At 41.2% G+C, this 15,977-nt stretch overlaps 2 protein-coding genes across 5 annotated transcripts in view; one reads left to right on the top strand and one right to left on the bottom strand.

The window, feature by feature from the left end:
- Window positions 1-9,265, bottom strand: BTD (biotinidase). 4 transcript variants are annotated; one of them, XM_040081341.1, is made up of 4 exons: window positions 9,136-9,265; window positions 4,613-4,847; window positions 2,850-2,999; window positions 1-1,450 (listed from the first exon to the last, which is right to left on the bottom strand). In XM_040081341.1, the coding sequence occupies exons 2-4, from the start codon at window positions 4,841-4,843 to the stop codon at window positions 266-268; spliced, it is 1,566 nt and encodes a 521-aa protein (XP_039937275.1). In that variant the 5' UTR covers window positions 4,844-4,847; window positions 9,136-9,265; the 3' UTR covers window positions 1-265. The 4 variants fall into 4 exon arrangements, with proteins under 4 accessions (XP_039937275.1, XP_039937202.1, XP_039937121.1 ...); XM_040081268.2 differs by lacking the exon at window positions 9,136-9,265 and adding an exon at window positions 8,765-8,798; XM_040081187.2 differs by lacking the exon at window positions 9,136-9,265 and adding an exon at window positions 8,689-8,778.
- Window positions 8,946-15,977, top strand: part of HACL1 (2-hydroxyacyl-CoA lyase 1) — a 20,886-nt gene continuing 13,854 nt past the window's right edge. Inside the window, exons 1-4 of the mRNA XM_040081068.2 lie at window positions 8,946-9,056; window positions 10,048-10,152; window positions 13,750-13,790; window positions 14,340-14,420. Of these exons, the coding sequence (XP_039937002.1) occupies window positions 9,000-9,056; window positions 10,048-10,152; window positions 13,750-13,790; window positions 14,340-14,420 (284 nt within the window). The 5' untranslated portion in view covers window positions 8,946-8,999. The remainder of the gene's footprint in view (window positions 9,057-10,047; window positions 10,153-13,749; window positions 13,791-14,339; window positions 14,421-15,977) is intronic.

Here is a 15,977-nt window from a genome sequence, read left to right on the forward strand (position 1 = left end):
TTCAGTTGAAATGGGAAGTGTTATTTTCTGGTATAAAACATCTCACCAGATCACAGCAAGCCTTTGCAGTTCTTTCACTCCTGGTAGGACATAAGCTACCATGGTACAGACTGTAGTTAGAGCCATTATTCCAAATGTGGGACCTATTCAGGCAGTGATGGGACAAACACACCTGAACCTCTAGGAAATATGGATATCCAACAATTTCTGTTAAGATACGCTGAACGTATGGGCAGTTGGTTTCTAACTCAGTCAAATATCTGTGCTAGTCCTTCTCATACCATCGTCCATAGAGAGCAGCTGTCAGGAGGCCAGAAGATGTTCTATTTTTGCTGAGGAAATAGTGATTGTTTTTCCAGCCCATGTGATCAGCAAAGTCCAAGGTAATACCAGATGTCAGCAGCAAAGGAAAGATGTAAGGGGTGCTCATATTTCCCCATAGCTGGAAATCTATCAGAGCAGTGGCATCTGTGACCTCCTGCCCACAAGTGCTAAAGCTGAGACCACCACACTTCACCAAGGCACAGGCCTGGACATAGTATGTGCCATGTACTGTATGGAGCCCGTCAAAAACTCCCAAAGCATATAATTCATCAGTTAAAACAGCTCTCCTATAGTTTAGGTAACAACAAAGAGTATTGGCACAAACCTGGAGCTCCCCTCTTTCCCCCCACACGGGAACAAAAGTGAAGTTGTCATACATCATTTCTGCGTAAAAGGAAGGAGGTGACTGTTCCTTTCCTTTTTCAGATACTCTGCCAGGAGTCTCTTCTTGCTCCTTAAAGCAAACTTCATCATCCAGTGAGGTGCTCGTAAAAGTCCGGCATGAGTCATGTAAGTTCTCTCTAAATCTTTCATCACTCTCTAAATTGCTTTTATAATCTGGAGTAATCACAGGAATTTCTGCTACTATGAGCTTGCCACCATAACTTTCCATGTTGTGGTAGATGAATGATTTGACTGGAGTGTATATGCCACTCCCTGTCATGCCCAAGGCAGGGTGGTGGATGTTGGCCGCTAAAATATTGATATTGAAAGCTGTTGCAAAAGCTTGTTGAAACTCTACAGCGGACAAAAGCGGGAGCTGGTTCATCCAGGCGGTTGGATAAACAATTTGCTTCAAATTGTATTGTCTGATGAGGTTCACTGCAGGCTCAAAAAAGAGTATATCAAAGCAGGTGAACATGCCAAACTTGCCAGCAAAAGGGGTGTCAAAGAACGCATAGTCTGGCTCTGGAGGGGTGTCAAAAGCGTACTCGAAGTACAGATTGTGTTTGCGGTACGTGGCCAGCAGCGCTCCGTCCGCGGCCAACGCCACGTTGGTGTTGAACTGGTACCTCCCGTCCGACGGGCACCGAGGATCCGAGCGCTCACACGGCTGCTTGGTCCCTAAGTTGGCCACCAGGAATATCTTGTTCTTCAGAGCCATGCAGCTCAGGCGCTGGACGACCTGGAAAACGGTACGGAGAAATGTGAGCGCTTCGGAATGTGGTGGAGTAAGTTTTACTTAAGCACCTATGACTTATTTAATACTTTCCAAATTATTACTTTAGAAATTCAGAATTGAATTTCTAAATTTATCTAATATTTAACCATATCTGTAAAATTTAAAAGCATTGATGGTTTTGTGACAAAAGCTACTGGAACCAGTTGCTTTGTAGGCAGAAAGGTATTTCAGATGTTTATTTTAAAAACAGCTCTGAAAAAAATTGTCTGAGTTTTATTTCCTCAGAAGGAAGTAAGTAAATAAATCTATTCCAAGAATGTTAATTTTTAGAAACTTGTGACCTGTAGGAGCACCAATGGCTTTAAAACACTGTATGTCAACTGAAAGGTTTGCCAAGGCAGCACAACTGATCTCTGTGTGTCTTTAGAACAGTGAACGTCTAATAATGATCATCTGCACCTGATGTTTTTACTATAAATTTTTAAAAAGCAATTACTACCTATGACTTAGAAAAGCAGAGATGGAAATGGATAGACCTTGCATATTACTGCTAAGAAATAGAAAACATTGCAGAAAACAGTATTACTGGGATATTTCTTCCAAAACACAGAGTGCTGTACCAAAGAGTGACATTACTGCAATCTCCAAACAGCATCTAAAGGGCAAACTAGGTTCTTGCTTGCTTGGCTATGATCATTGGTTACAAAGACTCATAGGCCAAAATAGATCATTGTTTACAACTGCGATTCATGTTCACACTCAAATCCTGCTCACTAGGTACAGACACGATTTCTTTCATTATACTGAGTACTGGAAGAATTACCAATCTGTATTTACTGAGCATGGTTACAGTTCAGGTCCAGAACAGTCAATGACAATACTATTTTTGTAACATCCAGGTCATGTTTTATGTAATCCAGCTTGCTCTGTGTCAAGCTGTGACTTCTATTACATTGTAGCAGGTAAGTCCTGTTACTTGTGATCCTCATTTGGCAATGACTGCTGAGTCAGAATGCCATGATGTCATTAGGTCATTAAAGCCAAGTGACGAGAATGCACCAGAAGGGAAGATACTAGTGTGTTGTTTTATATAAAACAGCGTTGTCCAAACTAAAAACACACACAAGGCATCTTACAAGAGAGCAGTTACCATTTCAGAGGTTGGGGAGGAGGAGATGACAAATCCAGATGGTTCATACACAACTGATCTCCTTGCATGTATGGATCTAAACCCTCCTCTGCTAAGAATGAAGCCAGCAGAGCTTAAGCGTCCATGAAAACAGAGTCTGGTACTTGGAGTTGTTAAAATTCTGGCTTCCTTCCCTAAGCAAACCAACTCGAACTATTTCCCTCTTGGAGCATTCAGTTATCCCACTTCTGCAGGCATCACCCCTACGTTTACCTCTGTGTCATTGAACAAATAGGGCTCTCTGCAGGGATTCCACTTCCCAGAGTGTGAGTGTGGAACAAAATCCAAGTAAGGGTAAATGGAGCTTCTGGTGAAGTTGAAGCCATGGATTCCATCTTCAGGAAAAACAATGATCTGTGCCCCCTGTATATAAAACAAAGACATGGTTTGTAGGCAAAGCAAAGGAAAAAGGGGGATCTCATGGGTAAAAAGAGCTAAAGAAAGTTAAGGATAACCCAATTATGTTTTGCAAATAGTACAGCTTGAAGATGTCTTTTCTTCAACTTCATAGTAGGTGTAACTACGTAGTAGGTGTGTAACTATGTAGTAGGTGTGTAACTATGTGTATTAAAAAAAAAACCCTTATTTAAACTGACAGATACATTTATCTTGAAAAATAATGCATTTGAAATCATTTTAAGGACATGCAAATAAGAGCATACTGCATCCAATTTCTTACCAAAGGTATTCTCCCTTCACACAAGTCATGAGAATGTCATCATTCAGGTTAAAGACTGATGATGTTAAAACCTGTCTTAATTTTTTTATCAGAATTATGCTATTTGCAGATACACTTTTTCAAAGGTGCAGCATCACTTAATTAATTAGGTATTGGGGGATCTACAACTCCCTGAATGTTTCCAAAGCAAATACAGACTGGCATGCATGAAGAGACTTCTCTAAATCCCATTATAGTACAGGGTTGGACAGGGTACTGGGAGTGTTGACTTTAGAAACAGCTTCGCTGTGGACACAGTGCACAGTCTGGTAGAAATGTAGCCATGGCAGAGGCTCTGCCTGAAGTTCGGGGAGATCTGAATTGTTCCTAAAAAATGAGGTGCATTCTTCTTAAATCAGACACAGCACCAGTCACTCAAATTCCTGTTAGTTTCCAAAAGTCAGCTCAAATGTGTTGTCTATGTGATGGCTTTGGAATAATTTATGTGTCTTGGGTGCAGAGCTGCATAAAAATTGCTATTACGCTTCTGCCCAACCATCTGAACTTCTCAAAAAAAAAAAAAAAAAAAAAAAAAAAAAAAAAATCATGTTTTCAAATTATATAGAGATAGTAATTATCCTCTCCCAGAACAACAGATCTCTGAAAATCACAAGTCAATTCTTCTCTGTGTAGGGCCAGTAACTCTTGCTTCCTGTCACTAGAACCAGATTGGGTTTTCTTGGGAGGGGAGGAAAGAGGGCTGTGCATGAGAACAGCTGGCAATACTAGTCTCTCTCCTCTAAATATATCTAGACTGAGAACTATTCCATGGTGGGTAGGAGAAAGGAATGGAAATCTTTAGTTCCACAAAGTTGTTAAAGGCGGAACATTAATTTCCAAAGCATTTGACTTCCTTAGTTTTTAGAAACATTCTGGAATTTCCATTGAGAGCGCTGGAATAAAACCAAACCCAAGACATCTGCCAGCGAGAACAAACTTTCAGGAAAACCCTTCCATTTGGGAAAACAGAAAGGAGCTAGGTATTCAGACCAAAATAGAACATTAATTTCCCTATGCTAAATAATGACAGGCGTGCTTTTCCAAGCTTGGAATAGCCCAAGTCAGGCGGGATGCTAATTGGCCTGATTCTTTTTCAGAGCTGCTGGCAGGTCAGATCGTCTGAGAACCCAGACCATAGTTATGGATATAAACATGGCTTTAGTTGCCTGGGAACACAGATGCGAAAGATTATCTTCAAATAGCAGTTCCTCTATATATATCAGGGCACACACGAGTGCTGCCTGGAGCTGGGCCGTACCTGCCTGGCAGCAGCCAGCACTTGCTTCTCATAGATGTCGAGGTTCCTGCCCATGAGCTCCAGCGCTGAGCGTCGCTCCACCGGCACCGCCGGGGTCGGGCTCAGGATGGACTCGTGCTCGTACACGGCCGCCACGTAGTGCCCCTCCCTCCTCACTCTTCCTGAGACCACTTGATAGAAGAGAAAGCAGATGGGCAGCTTCCAGCACAGAGCCACCATGGTGAATGCCATAAATCTAGAGAAAAAAAACAAACCCAGACAGGTGAGGTGGGGGAGCTTGAGCAAAATATCATGCCAGGAATTTAAATTTACAATTAAGTGCGCGTGGTAACTGAGGCTCTCAGCAGTGTGATGCTTTTAAGTTCCCGTATGACCACGTGCTGTTGTTTCTAAACCTTAAATCCATCTTCACTGGTGCTTTAAACAACTGTGTCCTGGTCAAAAGCATTTAAGCTTCATATAAAGGTCTACTGATCTCCTTTCTTAGTTTCCCTTTATAATTAACATTCATTTAAGATTATTTCAGCATGTAACAAAACGTCTTTGAGAAAAGTTCACAAATTTGCAGTTCCTCCCCTATTTGGTAATGAGAGATGCATTTAAAAGTAGCATTTCCTAAAATTACTTGGAGACTGTATTAAGTAGTCAAGCAGAAATAGGACTTATTTTACCAATACTGAAACAGATAATTGCCAAGAGAATTACCCTAGACACTACTTCTGCATCTATCTATCATGAAAATGCCTCTCCTAATGGATTATGAATTCACTGTATTCCAACTCCATATACAAAATAAGCAAATAGTTCTCCTACAGTGCAGCTTTTTCAAATATTTATAAAATGCTGAGTGCAATTCAGATCCACATTCCTCCCATGCAGCGCAGATAGGTAAGGTTAAAAATGCTTTCATAATAATAAGCATAAATCAGAAATCTATACAAAATGGAGAAAATTTGCATTTGTTAGCCTTTCTTAGAAAAAAATGAAGAATTATTGAGTCTGGAAGGCTGGGGCATTCTCTGCAATATGGGCTCCCCATGTAAACTTGTGACTTTCCAAGCTAGGAAAGGATCTAGAACAAGGACTGACACAGTCAATGGTTGTGCAACTCTTCAGAAAGGCTATAGAAATGCCTTTTTATTCAGAATTATTTTCACAACATGAGAATTCTGTATTTGTCACCACAGTGCCACTAGTATCACTAAGAAAATAAATACTGAATATCAGTGAAGTTGAAAGAGCGTGCAGGAGAGATCTACTGGTGCCATATATTGATAGCTCTAAGTTCAGTTACTGACTTTTAAACTGTATTTGCTCTCTGGGAACTTGTATCCAAGAAAAAGACAATGTTCCAAAACACTCATCCTGCCTTTCAGTCTTTGTGATCTACAACTCCCTGAATTTTGCCAAAGCAAATAAAGACTAACAGACAAATGCATGAAGAGACTTCTCTAAAGCCCATTAGGAGTTCAGCATGAAAAGAAGACCAATTCTAAACTAATCACAGTCCTATTTTTATTCATGTTATAGTAAATGTAGGTTTGTACCTAAAAAAAGAACGTCTGTGGCAAATTATCTGAAAATACCTACCGTACGTACACATTGCCTTCAAGGGTAAATTTATTTGAAGTGTGATGAAAACAGAATAAAACCTTGGCCTGTCTGTAATCAGATGGATTAAAGATACTGCATTTACATAAACAGTTTTGAAAAGTGATGTATGACAAGCTATCCTTGCTATTCTGCATGTTGAGGAAAGCATTCAATACTTGTGGAGGATGATTTGGCAATGCATATCAAGAATGGAGGAGCCTCCTTGTCCTGTGCAGCTCAGCTTCTCAACTGAAATACCAAAGCCCATGTGAAGATACAAAGCAGTAGCAGGACGAGGGAGTTCAGGGGTGAGAAACCTCTCACAGCTAAGGAACATACTGAAAATAAACAAGCTGTGTTGCACGTCACTGAAAAAACCTCTCTTTTCTATTTGTCACCCCTTCAAAGCCAAAATGCCTGTTTAGGGCAGGAACGGGTTCTAGTCAGCTGCTCCTTAATAGAGTTGTCAGCTAAGATGTAATTAGAATTCATCATTACTAGTGATGGAAAAAGTTGGAGAGTTTCAGATCACGAGATGGAACAGCTATGCATTAGAAAAACTGCTTTTTCTAAAAGCCAAACACTAATAGAAAAAAAAATTTAACAGGTAATGAGCCTCTAGGAAATGTTGTATTTTACAAGCATGCTTGAAGAGGTCTTATTTTTCTACCATGATTAATTTCCTTGTGGTCAGAAACATTCAAAAGTACTAATCTGAATCTTTAACTCATTTAGATGCACAAGAGGTTTAGCACTGAACATGCAACTACACAACCTCATCTGGCTGAACCTGGGGCAACTAAAATAACTGAAATAATTCCTCTGAGTCCAGCCCTGGGTTGTGATTACTGCTAGTCCTATAGATGATGGCTGAGCACTTGTGTGAGTGCTCCCTAAAGCCTTTCCCCTGTCTGACAGCCTAAACAACAGGACTCTGCTCTCTCATGGATTGCTTCTAACACACAGAGCTGTGACAAGCCCCAAGGCTGGGCTTGGATGTATTAAACTTTTCAGCCAAAATAAGGATACCAACAGGATTTACTCAGCCCTTAGGCTATTGAGATTCCAAATATATCTCTGCCACACTCTGGATGTTTTTACTACTGGAAAGTGCCACACCATCTCATAAATCCTTTTCTTGAAGAGAAGTTAATTTACTTAGGATCTACAGAGCTGTCACCTCACCTGAGCCATGACTTTAAATTTTCATTACCTGAAGGGCTTTATAATTTTATCTCTTTTTATGTCCCTTTCCTGTGATTTATGTCTGACAGACAGGATTCAGCAGGATCCTGTCACCCAAATATAAATATTTCAAGCAGGATTACTGTCACGCAGTCACAATATTCCAGTTATTGGTTCCACACAAAGGGTAAAAAAACTGGTGTCGAGGTTGGGATGCCAAGTTTTCCCACAGTCATACTGCAGACTGTTTTCCTGTTTACCTTTACAGAACTATCTGATCTCGGTGTGTTGTGAGGTAAAGAATCCAGTCACTTGCTTTTCAACAACTTTAGAAGCTTAACTTACAAGTCTGTCACCTGTCACACCTGGATGTATAAACAGAGGAAAACAACACATACCCTCCTTCTTCACACTTCTACACTCAGAAGAATCCAACAGACCTTGAAATAACAGAGGTAGCACAGCACTACTCTGGGTCCTCCTGAGTAGTTAATAACAAAGGAATGTTAAGCTATGCCTAACATATAGTAGAGTAACAAAAATAGCGGCATTAACAGTAATAATAGTAGCATGAACAGTAACGATTACTAGGCAAATATTTAATTTGCTATGAAAAAACAGTGGGGTTTAGGTTGGATGATAACCATGGATTGTGATGTTGCTGCCATTCTACTGTATATTATACATCATATTTTAAAAATACATAAAATATAGTGAAATTCAAGGGGTTTTCCACTGGTATCTCCTGTCTACTGCTTTTATTTGCTACATGATATTACAGTATTTTATAATGTAGGTTTTGTGAAGGTTTTTTGTCATCTATGTCATCTTGTGTTTTGTTATCTATGCTTTTTTGTTGTGTGGCTAGCGAGGGCGAATGGACGCTATGGTTAGTGGCTTGGCTGGACAAACCGAGGGCGGTGACACGGACAAGCCCGAGCGTGGGGCAGGGACACGCTGTCACCCGTGTCACTTCAGCGGCACTAGCCGGGATGCGCAGAGCCGGACAAAGAGGCGTGCGCCATCCTGAGGCTGGGATTTTGGGAGGGTGTCCCGCACTCCTCTGGCGCTTTTCCTGCTGAGCGCCGCCGGCGGCACCGGCACCCCACACAGCCCCTGTACTTTGCCCCGCTCCGTGTTCGCCGCCTCTGGCCAGCCCCACACAGCTCGGGGCCGGCTGCCCTGGGCACCGCGCGGCCCTGTGGCTCACGGAGCCCACCGGGGCCGGGGCCAGGCCTGCAGCCATCCCGCCCTGCCCGCCCCGCTCCGCTCCGTGCCCGCCCCGCTCCCGGCCGGACCTGGGAAGACCCGGCCTGATCCTGGTCCCGGTCCCGGTCCCGGACCCGCTCCCGCCCCCCGCGCCGCAAGCCTCACGCTGCAGGGCCGGCGCCTCGCGGCCTCTGATTGGCTGCCCGCTCTGGCCAATAGGAAGCTGTCCCGGTCTCCGCCCCGAGCCGCCCGCCAGCTGGGTCAGGGGTGCGTCCCTCGGGCCCGCCCCCTCCTCTGTCTGATTGGCCGGACCGCCTGTCAGTCACTGCGCGCGCCCTTCGCCGGGTTGCCGGTCCGGCCCGTTCCAGGCGGGCGGCGGAGCCGGGGCGGCGGGGCCGACATGGAGGGCGAGGCGGTCAGCGGGGCGCAGCTCATTGCCCAGGCCCTCAGGGCTCAAGTAAGAGCGCGGGCGTGGGGACCGGCAGCCTCCGGGCCGGGACAGCCTGCAGAGAGTGAATGTGCGCGGCCGGACTCACCGCGACCGGCGCTGCCGCTCTCCCGGGGACGGACGGACAGCGCTCGCCCCGCCGCTTTGTGGGAGGGAGGGGGAGGAAGGGAGGTGCCGCCGCACAGACCCGGGAGCGGCCCGGCCCCGGTGCCGCCGCGGCAGCCGTGAGCTGCTGACCCCGGGGAGGCGTTCCCTCGGCCGACACCGATTCCCTTCTTCTGGAGAGCCTGCCCCATCCCCGTGCCTGCCCCATTCCCGAGCTCAGCCGATCCGATCCCCCGTTACCACCAAGCAATGCCGAGGGTCCTGTGCGGCTCTCCCCGTGACAGCTGGATATTCCTCCTGCCCCTCCTTTACAATGATGAAAAGTCCGTGTTGTCTCTAAACTCGAGATGCTGCAGGCCTGGCGCGGGTCTTGGGAGAAGACTTTGCGTTTGGCCTGTGAAACATAGAAAAGTAGCTCACTTGCAAAACAGATTAGCCTAGTCTTCTTTATCTCAGTGTTTCTGTGGGCACAGTACTTTCTCAACCATTTCCGGGGGCTTTTTGCCGTTAATTTTCTGCGAAAGTGTGAAAACACGAGGTGCCGTGAGGCATTTTCAGGGTAGAGGAAGCTGACATACTGAGCATCAGGACAGTGACATAGCAGAGATGTCCCAGGTAAGAATTGCTCAGTAGAAAGCACTAAGCACACATTGACTGAGGCACTGAACCATTGTCCCACTGCTTGTAGCCTCCCAAAATCCAGGGCTTTCATAACCGCTGGGAGCTGATGCCAGCTCTGTTTCCACAGTGACCTGTGAGCTTCCCTGTGGCGATATATGTTACATTTTAGTTTTAAACTGCCTGTGTAGTTAGTGTATCTGTGTTTCACATGTGCTTATTAAAGCTGTCTTTGGGAAAAAACCAGTCTGACTTCTCCCAACATTTTTCTTTATAGAATATTGAATACATGTTTGGCATTGTTGGTATTCCAGTCACTGAAATCGCAATTGCAGCCCAGGCGGTTGGAATAAAGTATGTGGGAATGAGAAATGAACAAGCTGTAAGTATATATCTGTAGTGGGACCCACCCTTTCCTTAACTGTTTTACAATGGAACAAAACCCTGTTAAAGTTTTCTTACAAAAAAGAATGTAGTCTGAATTTTCCTTTAAAGAACCTATACAAGATCAGCCACTGTTATTTTGGAATAATGGAGAACATTGGTGCATTGGGTTGAGTGTTTCTTTGTGCCCTTCTTTCCCCACTTCCATTTTAAAGTGGTCCCTCCTTTTCTGTTAAGGGAATTGCATCTTCTTGCATTTAAAAATGCCATTCTCCACTTAGGGAGTGAGGATAGGAAAAAAAAAAAAAAGAAAAAAATAATTTAAAGGCAGCATGTGATAGAAAGGCAGCATGTGATAGAGAACAAAAAAATTATCAAAGTTACCTCCTTCAAGTGATGTATTGTCAGATATTATCTGCCAGGTTTTGAGATGCTCATTCAGAGCTTTTTGTTTTTCTGTAGCTTTCCACACACTTTCCAATATTATCATTCTCACTCCATCTGGTAGTATTTTAATTCTTTTTAGGACTTCATTACCTACCTCTTTACTTTTTTTCCCCTGTCTACATGGCGTTCTTAAGTGCCGAAAAGAGGAAGGTTTTCCTGTTGATTGATAAACTTGTTCTGACAATTTTCATAATTATAGGGTTTTTTTTTTTCCCTTAAGTATATTTTAAATGCTCACAGAACAGCAAACCATAGAAAGTAATAACGCTTCCAAGTGCTCAAAATCAACCATGAAGGTAGAATCTTTTGTTTAGGGATATTTCAACTTTATTGTGTAGCGGTCAGAAATTAAGAGCCAAGCTCCTCAGCATTTTGGTGTTTTGTTGCTAGGTCTGCATTTGTTTGGTTTCCCACAGTAGTAGCTCTTTAATCTCAGTAGTTTCTTGGGTGGTCTGAGGTTGAAGATAATAACCTCTGGTTTATATGTCACTCTCAAGGGTTGCTGCACAAGATGAGGAGCTGGCTGCTAGCTGCTGAACTGGTGGCAGGAGGACCAGCAACTTCCCATACCTGACCTACGGCAGTTGCCAGTTTTCCTTAATTTATGTAGTTAATAAACTTTCAGATTGTCCCAGTCCTGAACAAAGTATTGTTACAATAGTTCTCCTAAATTAGGTGGCTGTGAACTGTATGTTTTTGTTGTCTAATCCTTACATTGTTATATTGGAATGTTAGCATTTAGAGGAATGTGTGTCTCAATGGAAAATCTGTAACATATGAGAGAGGCAAATATATACAAACATGTTTAAAAGGTGTATTTGAGTCTGTGAAGAGCTGGGAATTTGGCACAGTCTTTATGTTCCTGTAGGCCATTTAGCAAATATTCTAGTCTTAGCTGTGGTTACTAACATTATTAAAATTAATTTCCTCATGTGTGTCTGTAATTAACAGAGAAGATTGCTTTGCACTGCCAAATGAGATGCTGTTCTATTTATTACTCTTTACTAGATGAAGGAGACAAAAAACATTCTGCTGATAAATGATGAGCTGCTTTTTCTTAGTGGAATAAAAATAGCACAAAGACTGGTTTTAAGGTCAAAATGTCAGGGGTTTTCTTCTTTGGGGAGTCAAAAAGGATGAATGAAGCTGCATCTTGTAGTGAGTTTTGGTTTCTTCTTATCCTCAGTGAATAATAGAGTAATTTCTTGGCAAAAGGTGGAAGGTTATATATAGTATATTCAAGACATACTCAATATATACATGACATAGTTTTAAATGTCTCATTTGTGTGGTCTGGCTGTGAAGGATGTGTATACAGCTGCCTCCTTTATTGGTGAAGGCAGCTGTATATGATAGATGGAAAATTAAGGGGTTTTTTTTCCAGGGCTTGAGTTTCTACGTCATTTCTAGGCCAGATGTAGCAAAAGGATTTCCCTGCAAAAGCGGTAAAACTTCAATTAGTAGTGTTCATAGGAAATGAGGCCCATAAACAAGTTAAAACACAGTAAAATCTCATGATGAGATAATAATCAAGCAATATACTTGTTGGTTGGCATCGTGTTCTTATTCTGCCCAGGACAGTGGTGGAGTCACCATCCCTGGAGGTGTTAAAAAATGACTGGACCTGGCACTTAGTGCCATGGTCCAGTTGACAAGGTGGTGGTTGGTCACAGGTTGGACTCAGTGATCTTGGAGGTCTTTTCCAAGCTTAATGTTTGTGGGAAAAGCTCATAGAGCTGCAGGCTAGAAACACCTGATGAAGATATGAGGCTAAAAGTAGCACTACCAATATCCAAAGCCAGTCTCCTGTGGCCTGTAATGTGGCCTAAGTTTGCCAGAAGCAGTTCACCTGCGTCCATATGCCCTTTGAACAGGGAAAACTGTTGCAACTTCACAGGGGCGTGTGCTTTTCTGCATCTCTCCTTGCATAATTAGAAATTGCTGCAATTGTTTAGAAGACTGATAACCCAGATCCGTTCTAAACCTCAAAACCCCCTTTGCTATATGGTTATTTCTTAACAACACACATTGTTTATGTTAGTTCTTAATAATAATTATCACTACATATTCAAAGCAATCTCTTGATATTTGTGTCCTAAATTAGTTGTGAGCATACTATTGTATGCTAGAGTTTGTGCAGCAGTCAAGGGAATTGGGCTCGAGAGCCCTTTAATAACGGCAGCTGGAAATAAAGCGGGCACCTTATCACCTGAGTACTCAGTTATAACTAAAATCAAATCTCCACTCTGTTTAAAAATGAAAGAGGCAGGTTCTAAGGCCAGAAGCTTACTTTTAAAAATTGCAAAAGATTGAAAAAGAAGGTTTTTTTCCCATTAAGTGTTAGAACTTGCTGATTTCAAGACAGGAGCATGAAAATATGAGAGACTGGGCAACGTCACATGTGAATTCTTGAGTTCTGTTGTCACCTCTGAACTTCTTGATCACATACTGTCTTTTTACCAGGTGAAATTTATATGCAAATGTTTAGTGTTGTAGATGTTAACATTTGTCGATGTTACTTCCGTGATTTTTATTCAAAACACAAATTTTCTTTAAATATGTGGTACTGAAGTGGAATGAGAAGTATTTCAGCACCTCAGCTTGTAAAAGACAATCCCAACTCATCTAATTATTCTCTCTAATGTGAGATTTCAACCTTTTGCTTGATTTCTGAAGTGTAGTATTTCTGAAATGGCTGGATTTCTGCTTGTTGTCTTCCTCTTGCAAGTCCCTCTTCCATGTTTGTCCAGAAGGCAGTGGAAAGCAGAATTTTCATGTTTTGTTCGATTTATTTTTCTTCCCTGGTTTTAGTTGGGTTTTTTTATCTGGTTGATTTTTTTTTTTTCCCTTTTCAAATCCCAAATAATCCTAATGTAATATCTTGTAACAACAGGAGCCTGAAATGTGGAGGGAAGTGGAGAAGAGTCTTGAGATTTTCCACATTAATCTTCATGGACCCATCTTAAGAAATGGAGCTTTTACTTACATTTAAGCTCTTATAGTCAGGGAAGGATCTGCACCTTTTTTCACTATTTTTGTTGGAAGTTATGTACAAAATATCATTAAATGTAATAATAATAATAATAATAATAATAATAATAATAATAATAATAATAATAATAATAAACAACTCCAATGTTTTCAACAGGCCTGTTATGCTGCATCTGCTGTTGGATATTTGACTGGCAGGTATGTAAAGAGCGTGCAAAGCTGTTAAGAAATGCTCACTGGTAAGAATTAACAATTTTTATCTCATCACCTGCAATAACAAGTGTCTCAGCCTGAATTAAATTTCAGTAAAATTTATGTTGAATCAGATGCACTTCTTCCAGTGTGAGCTTTCTTCATTGGTAACTGCTGATAAAGTGCAGTTGAGAAAACTGCAAACATAAGTTTACCAAATTGCATGTAAACGTAAGATGGCAGTGCAAATGTGATAGAAGAAGTTGGGAGCTGTGTTAGGATAAGCTTGTGTGTATTGCCCACCTCTGTCTGGGTGGCACATAATTGTTCACTTGCCTAATTGGATTGATACAGCTTCATAGTTTCTGATTTCCATGTCTACCTTTAGTCATTCATAGAAATTCCTAGGCATTCATGAGTTTTGGTGACATGAGTAAAACTTTAATATTCTATTTTAGCACCTTACTAATTTTTGTTGATTATTTATTTGGTGTTCCCTGTGCTCACTTTCCTTTTCTCTCTTCCTCTTTTTTTCTTCTTGTATTTTTTGTGTAGACCAGGAGTATGTCTTGTAGTGTCCGGTCCAGGTTTCTTACATGTCCTTGGTGGGATGGCAAATGCAACCATTAACTGCTGGTAATTTAACTTCATTTTCCCTTTATAATTTCAATAATTGTGTGTCGTTACTTATTTCAGATGTTGAGCTCCAGGGTATTTAGTATTTTACTTTTTTCCCCCTTACATGTGGATAATGAGAAAGGAATTCTTCCTTTATCAACCTTAAAATTAATTTAGTCACATTTTTTGTATTGTCATGGATAAAGTTCTTGTCCTGCCCCATTGTGTATCTATTAGAAGACCTGTCAGTATAGCTGGTTGTATGGATGTGTTTGAAAATAAAGTCAGTATTAGCCTGTAATTCTTTCATGATCATGGAGATCATCTTAAAGGTGTTTCCTAAATTTATACTCATACTGCCTTTAAATTACTATATTTCATGTGTGAATAAATTGACAACTGCATTGTTAAAATCCCTATTTGCTCCCCACACAGACATTTAGAGTAGTAATTAATTATTGAATTAAATTATGTACAGAGGGATAGTATTTACTCTATAAGCTCAGTAATGGGAACACTAACAAATCAAATCTGACATTTTGAAAAAAGTCTTCTAGTGTTCAAATTCTTTTTTTAAAGAATGAGTTATTGACTAAAGTTTTTCTATCACTATTTGACCTTAGACTAAAAAAGGAAGATTATATGAAAACCTTGCTTTTGAACTGTCAGGAGTTTGGTTTTAAGAAAGAAGTGTGGATGTAATTTACTTATGGATATGCAGGAGACATTTTTGAGGGTAAACTGCATTTTCAAGTGTAAAACTTCTCGATATTTCACGCTGAAAATTACCTGCCATGCTGCTTCTTCCTGTCCTGTCTCATTCTGAGCAAGATTTTGTACCTCAGTCTGGCTATGACAATATACTCCAAAGGCAAGTGTGTGATGGTTTGTAAAATTTGGAATAAGCATAAGAATGCTTTTTCCCTGAAGTTCCAGTTAAATTTTTTTTCAGTTTACTGGAATTCTTTTCCTGCAAGTCCATAAGACTTACCATTATTAGTTTGATTATAGTCAAATGTTCTTTCTGCCTCACTGTTGTTTTTGCCTTGCTTTATAAAAACTGCTCTTTAAAATGTCAACAATATTGTGGTAGTAGTACAATGATTTCCTTGAGGGAAAAACTTCTTTCCAGTTGGAATTACTTAAAACTTCAAGGGCAGAACTAAATCTTTTCAAGATAAAGCTGTTGGAGTTGGCTTTCTAAATAGTAGGCCAGTTTTGTAATTGGGAAGTAGTATTTCCTTTGTTCATCAAAATATTTAAATAAATGAGGAGAGGAACATGGGGTTTGTCACTGTCAAACAGTCTTGGATAGTAATAATAATTTTGCTGAGGGGAGAGAATAAGCAGAATAAAATATGTAGGGCAGTCACCATTTTTCCATAACAATTTTTCACAGAAGTAAGATACAGCCTGAAGTTCTCATTTCACTGTGCCAGGGGATTCAAACTGAATTTTTGATTTATGGCAAAGAAATGGCCTGGTTATGAAGCTTGGATCTAGATACACATATCCCCAAGCCTTGTGGGTGATTAAATTTAGGATTATGAATGGAACACACTGGAAATGTTTCAG

Source organism: Hirundo rustica, chromosome 1, assembly GCF_015227805.2.
Source record: "Hirundo rustica isolate bHirRus1 chromosome 1, bHirRus1.pri.v3, whole genome shotgun sequence".
Classification (NCBI taxonomy): Eukaryota; Metazoa; Chordata; class Aves; order Passeriformes; family Hirundinidae; genus Hirundo; species Hirundo rustica.

What these genes read in the sequence shown, in the direction of transcription:
- BTD (XM_040081341.1), bottom strand. Translation starts at nt 4,843, where the DNA reads ATGGCATTCACCATGGTGGCTCTGTGCTGGAAGCTGCCCATCTGCTTT. An exon ending in TGCTGGCTGCTGCCAGGCAG is followed by an intron (nt 3,000 to 4,612) that starts GTACGGCCCAGC and finishes TTTTATATACAG; the next exon opens with GGGGCACAGATCATTGTTTT. An exon ending in ATTTGTTCAATGACACAGAG is followed by an intron (nt 1,451 to 2,849) that starts GTAAACGTAGGG and finishes ACCGTTTTCCAG; the next exon opens with GTCGTCCAGCGCCTGAGCTG.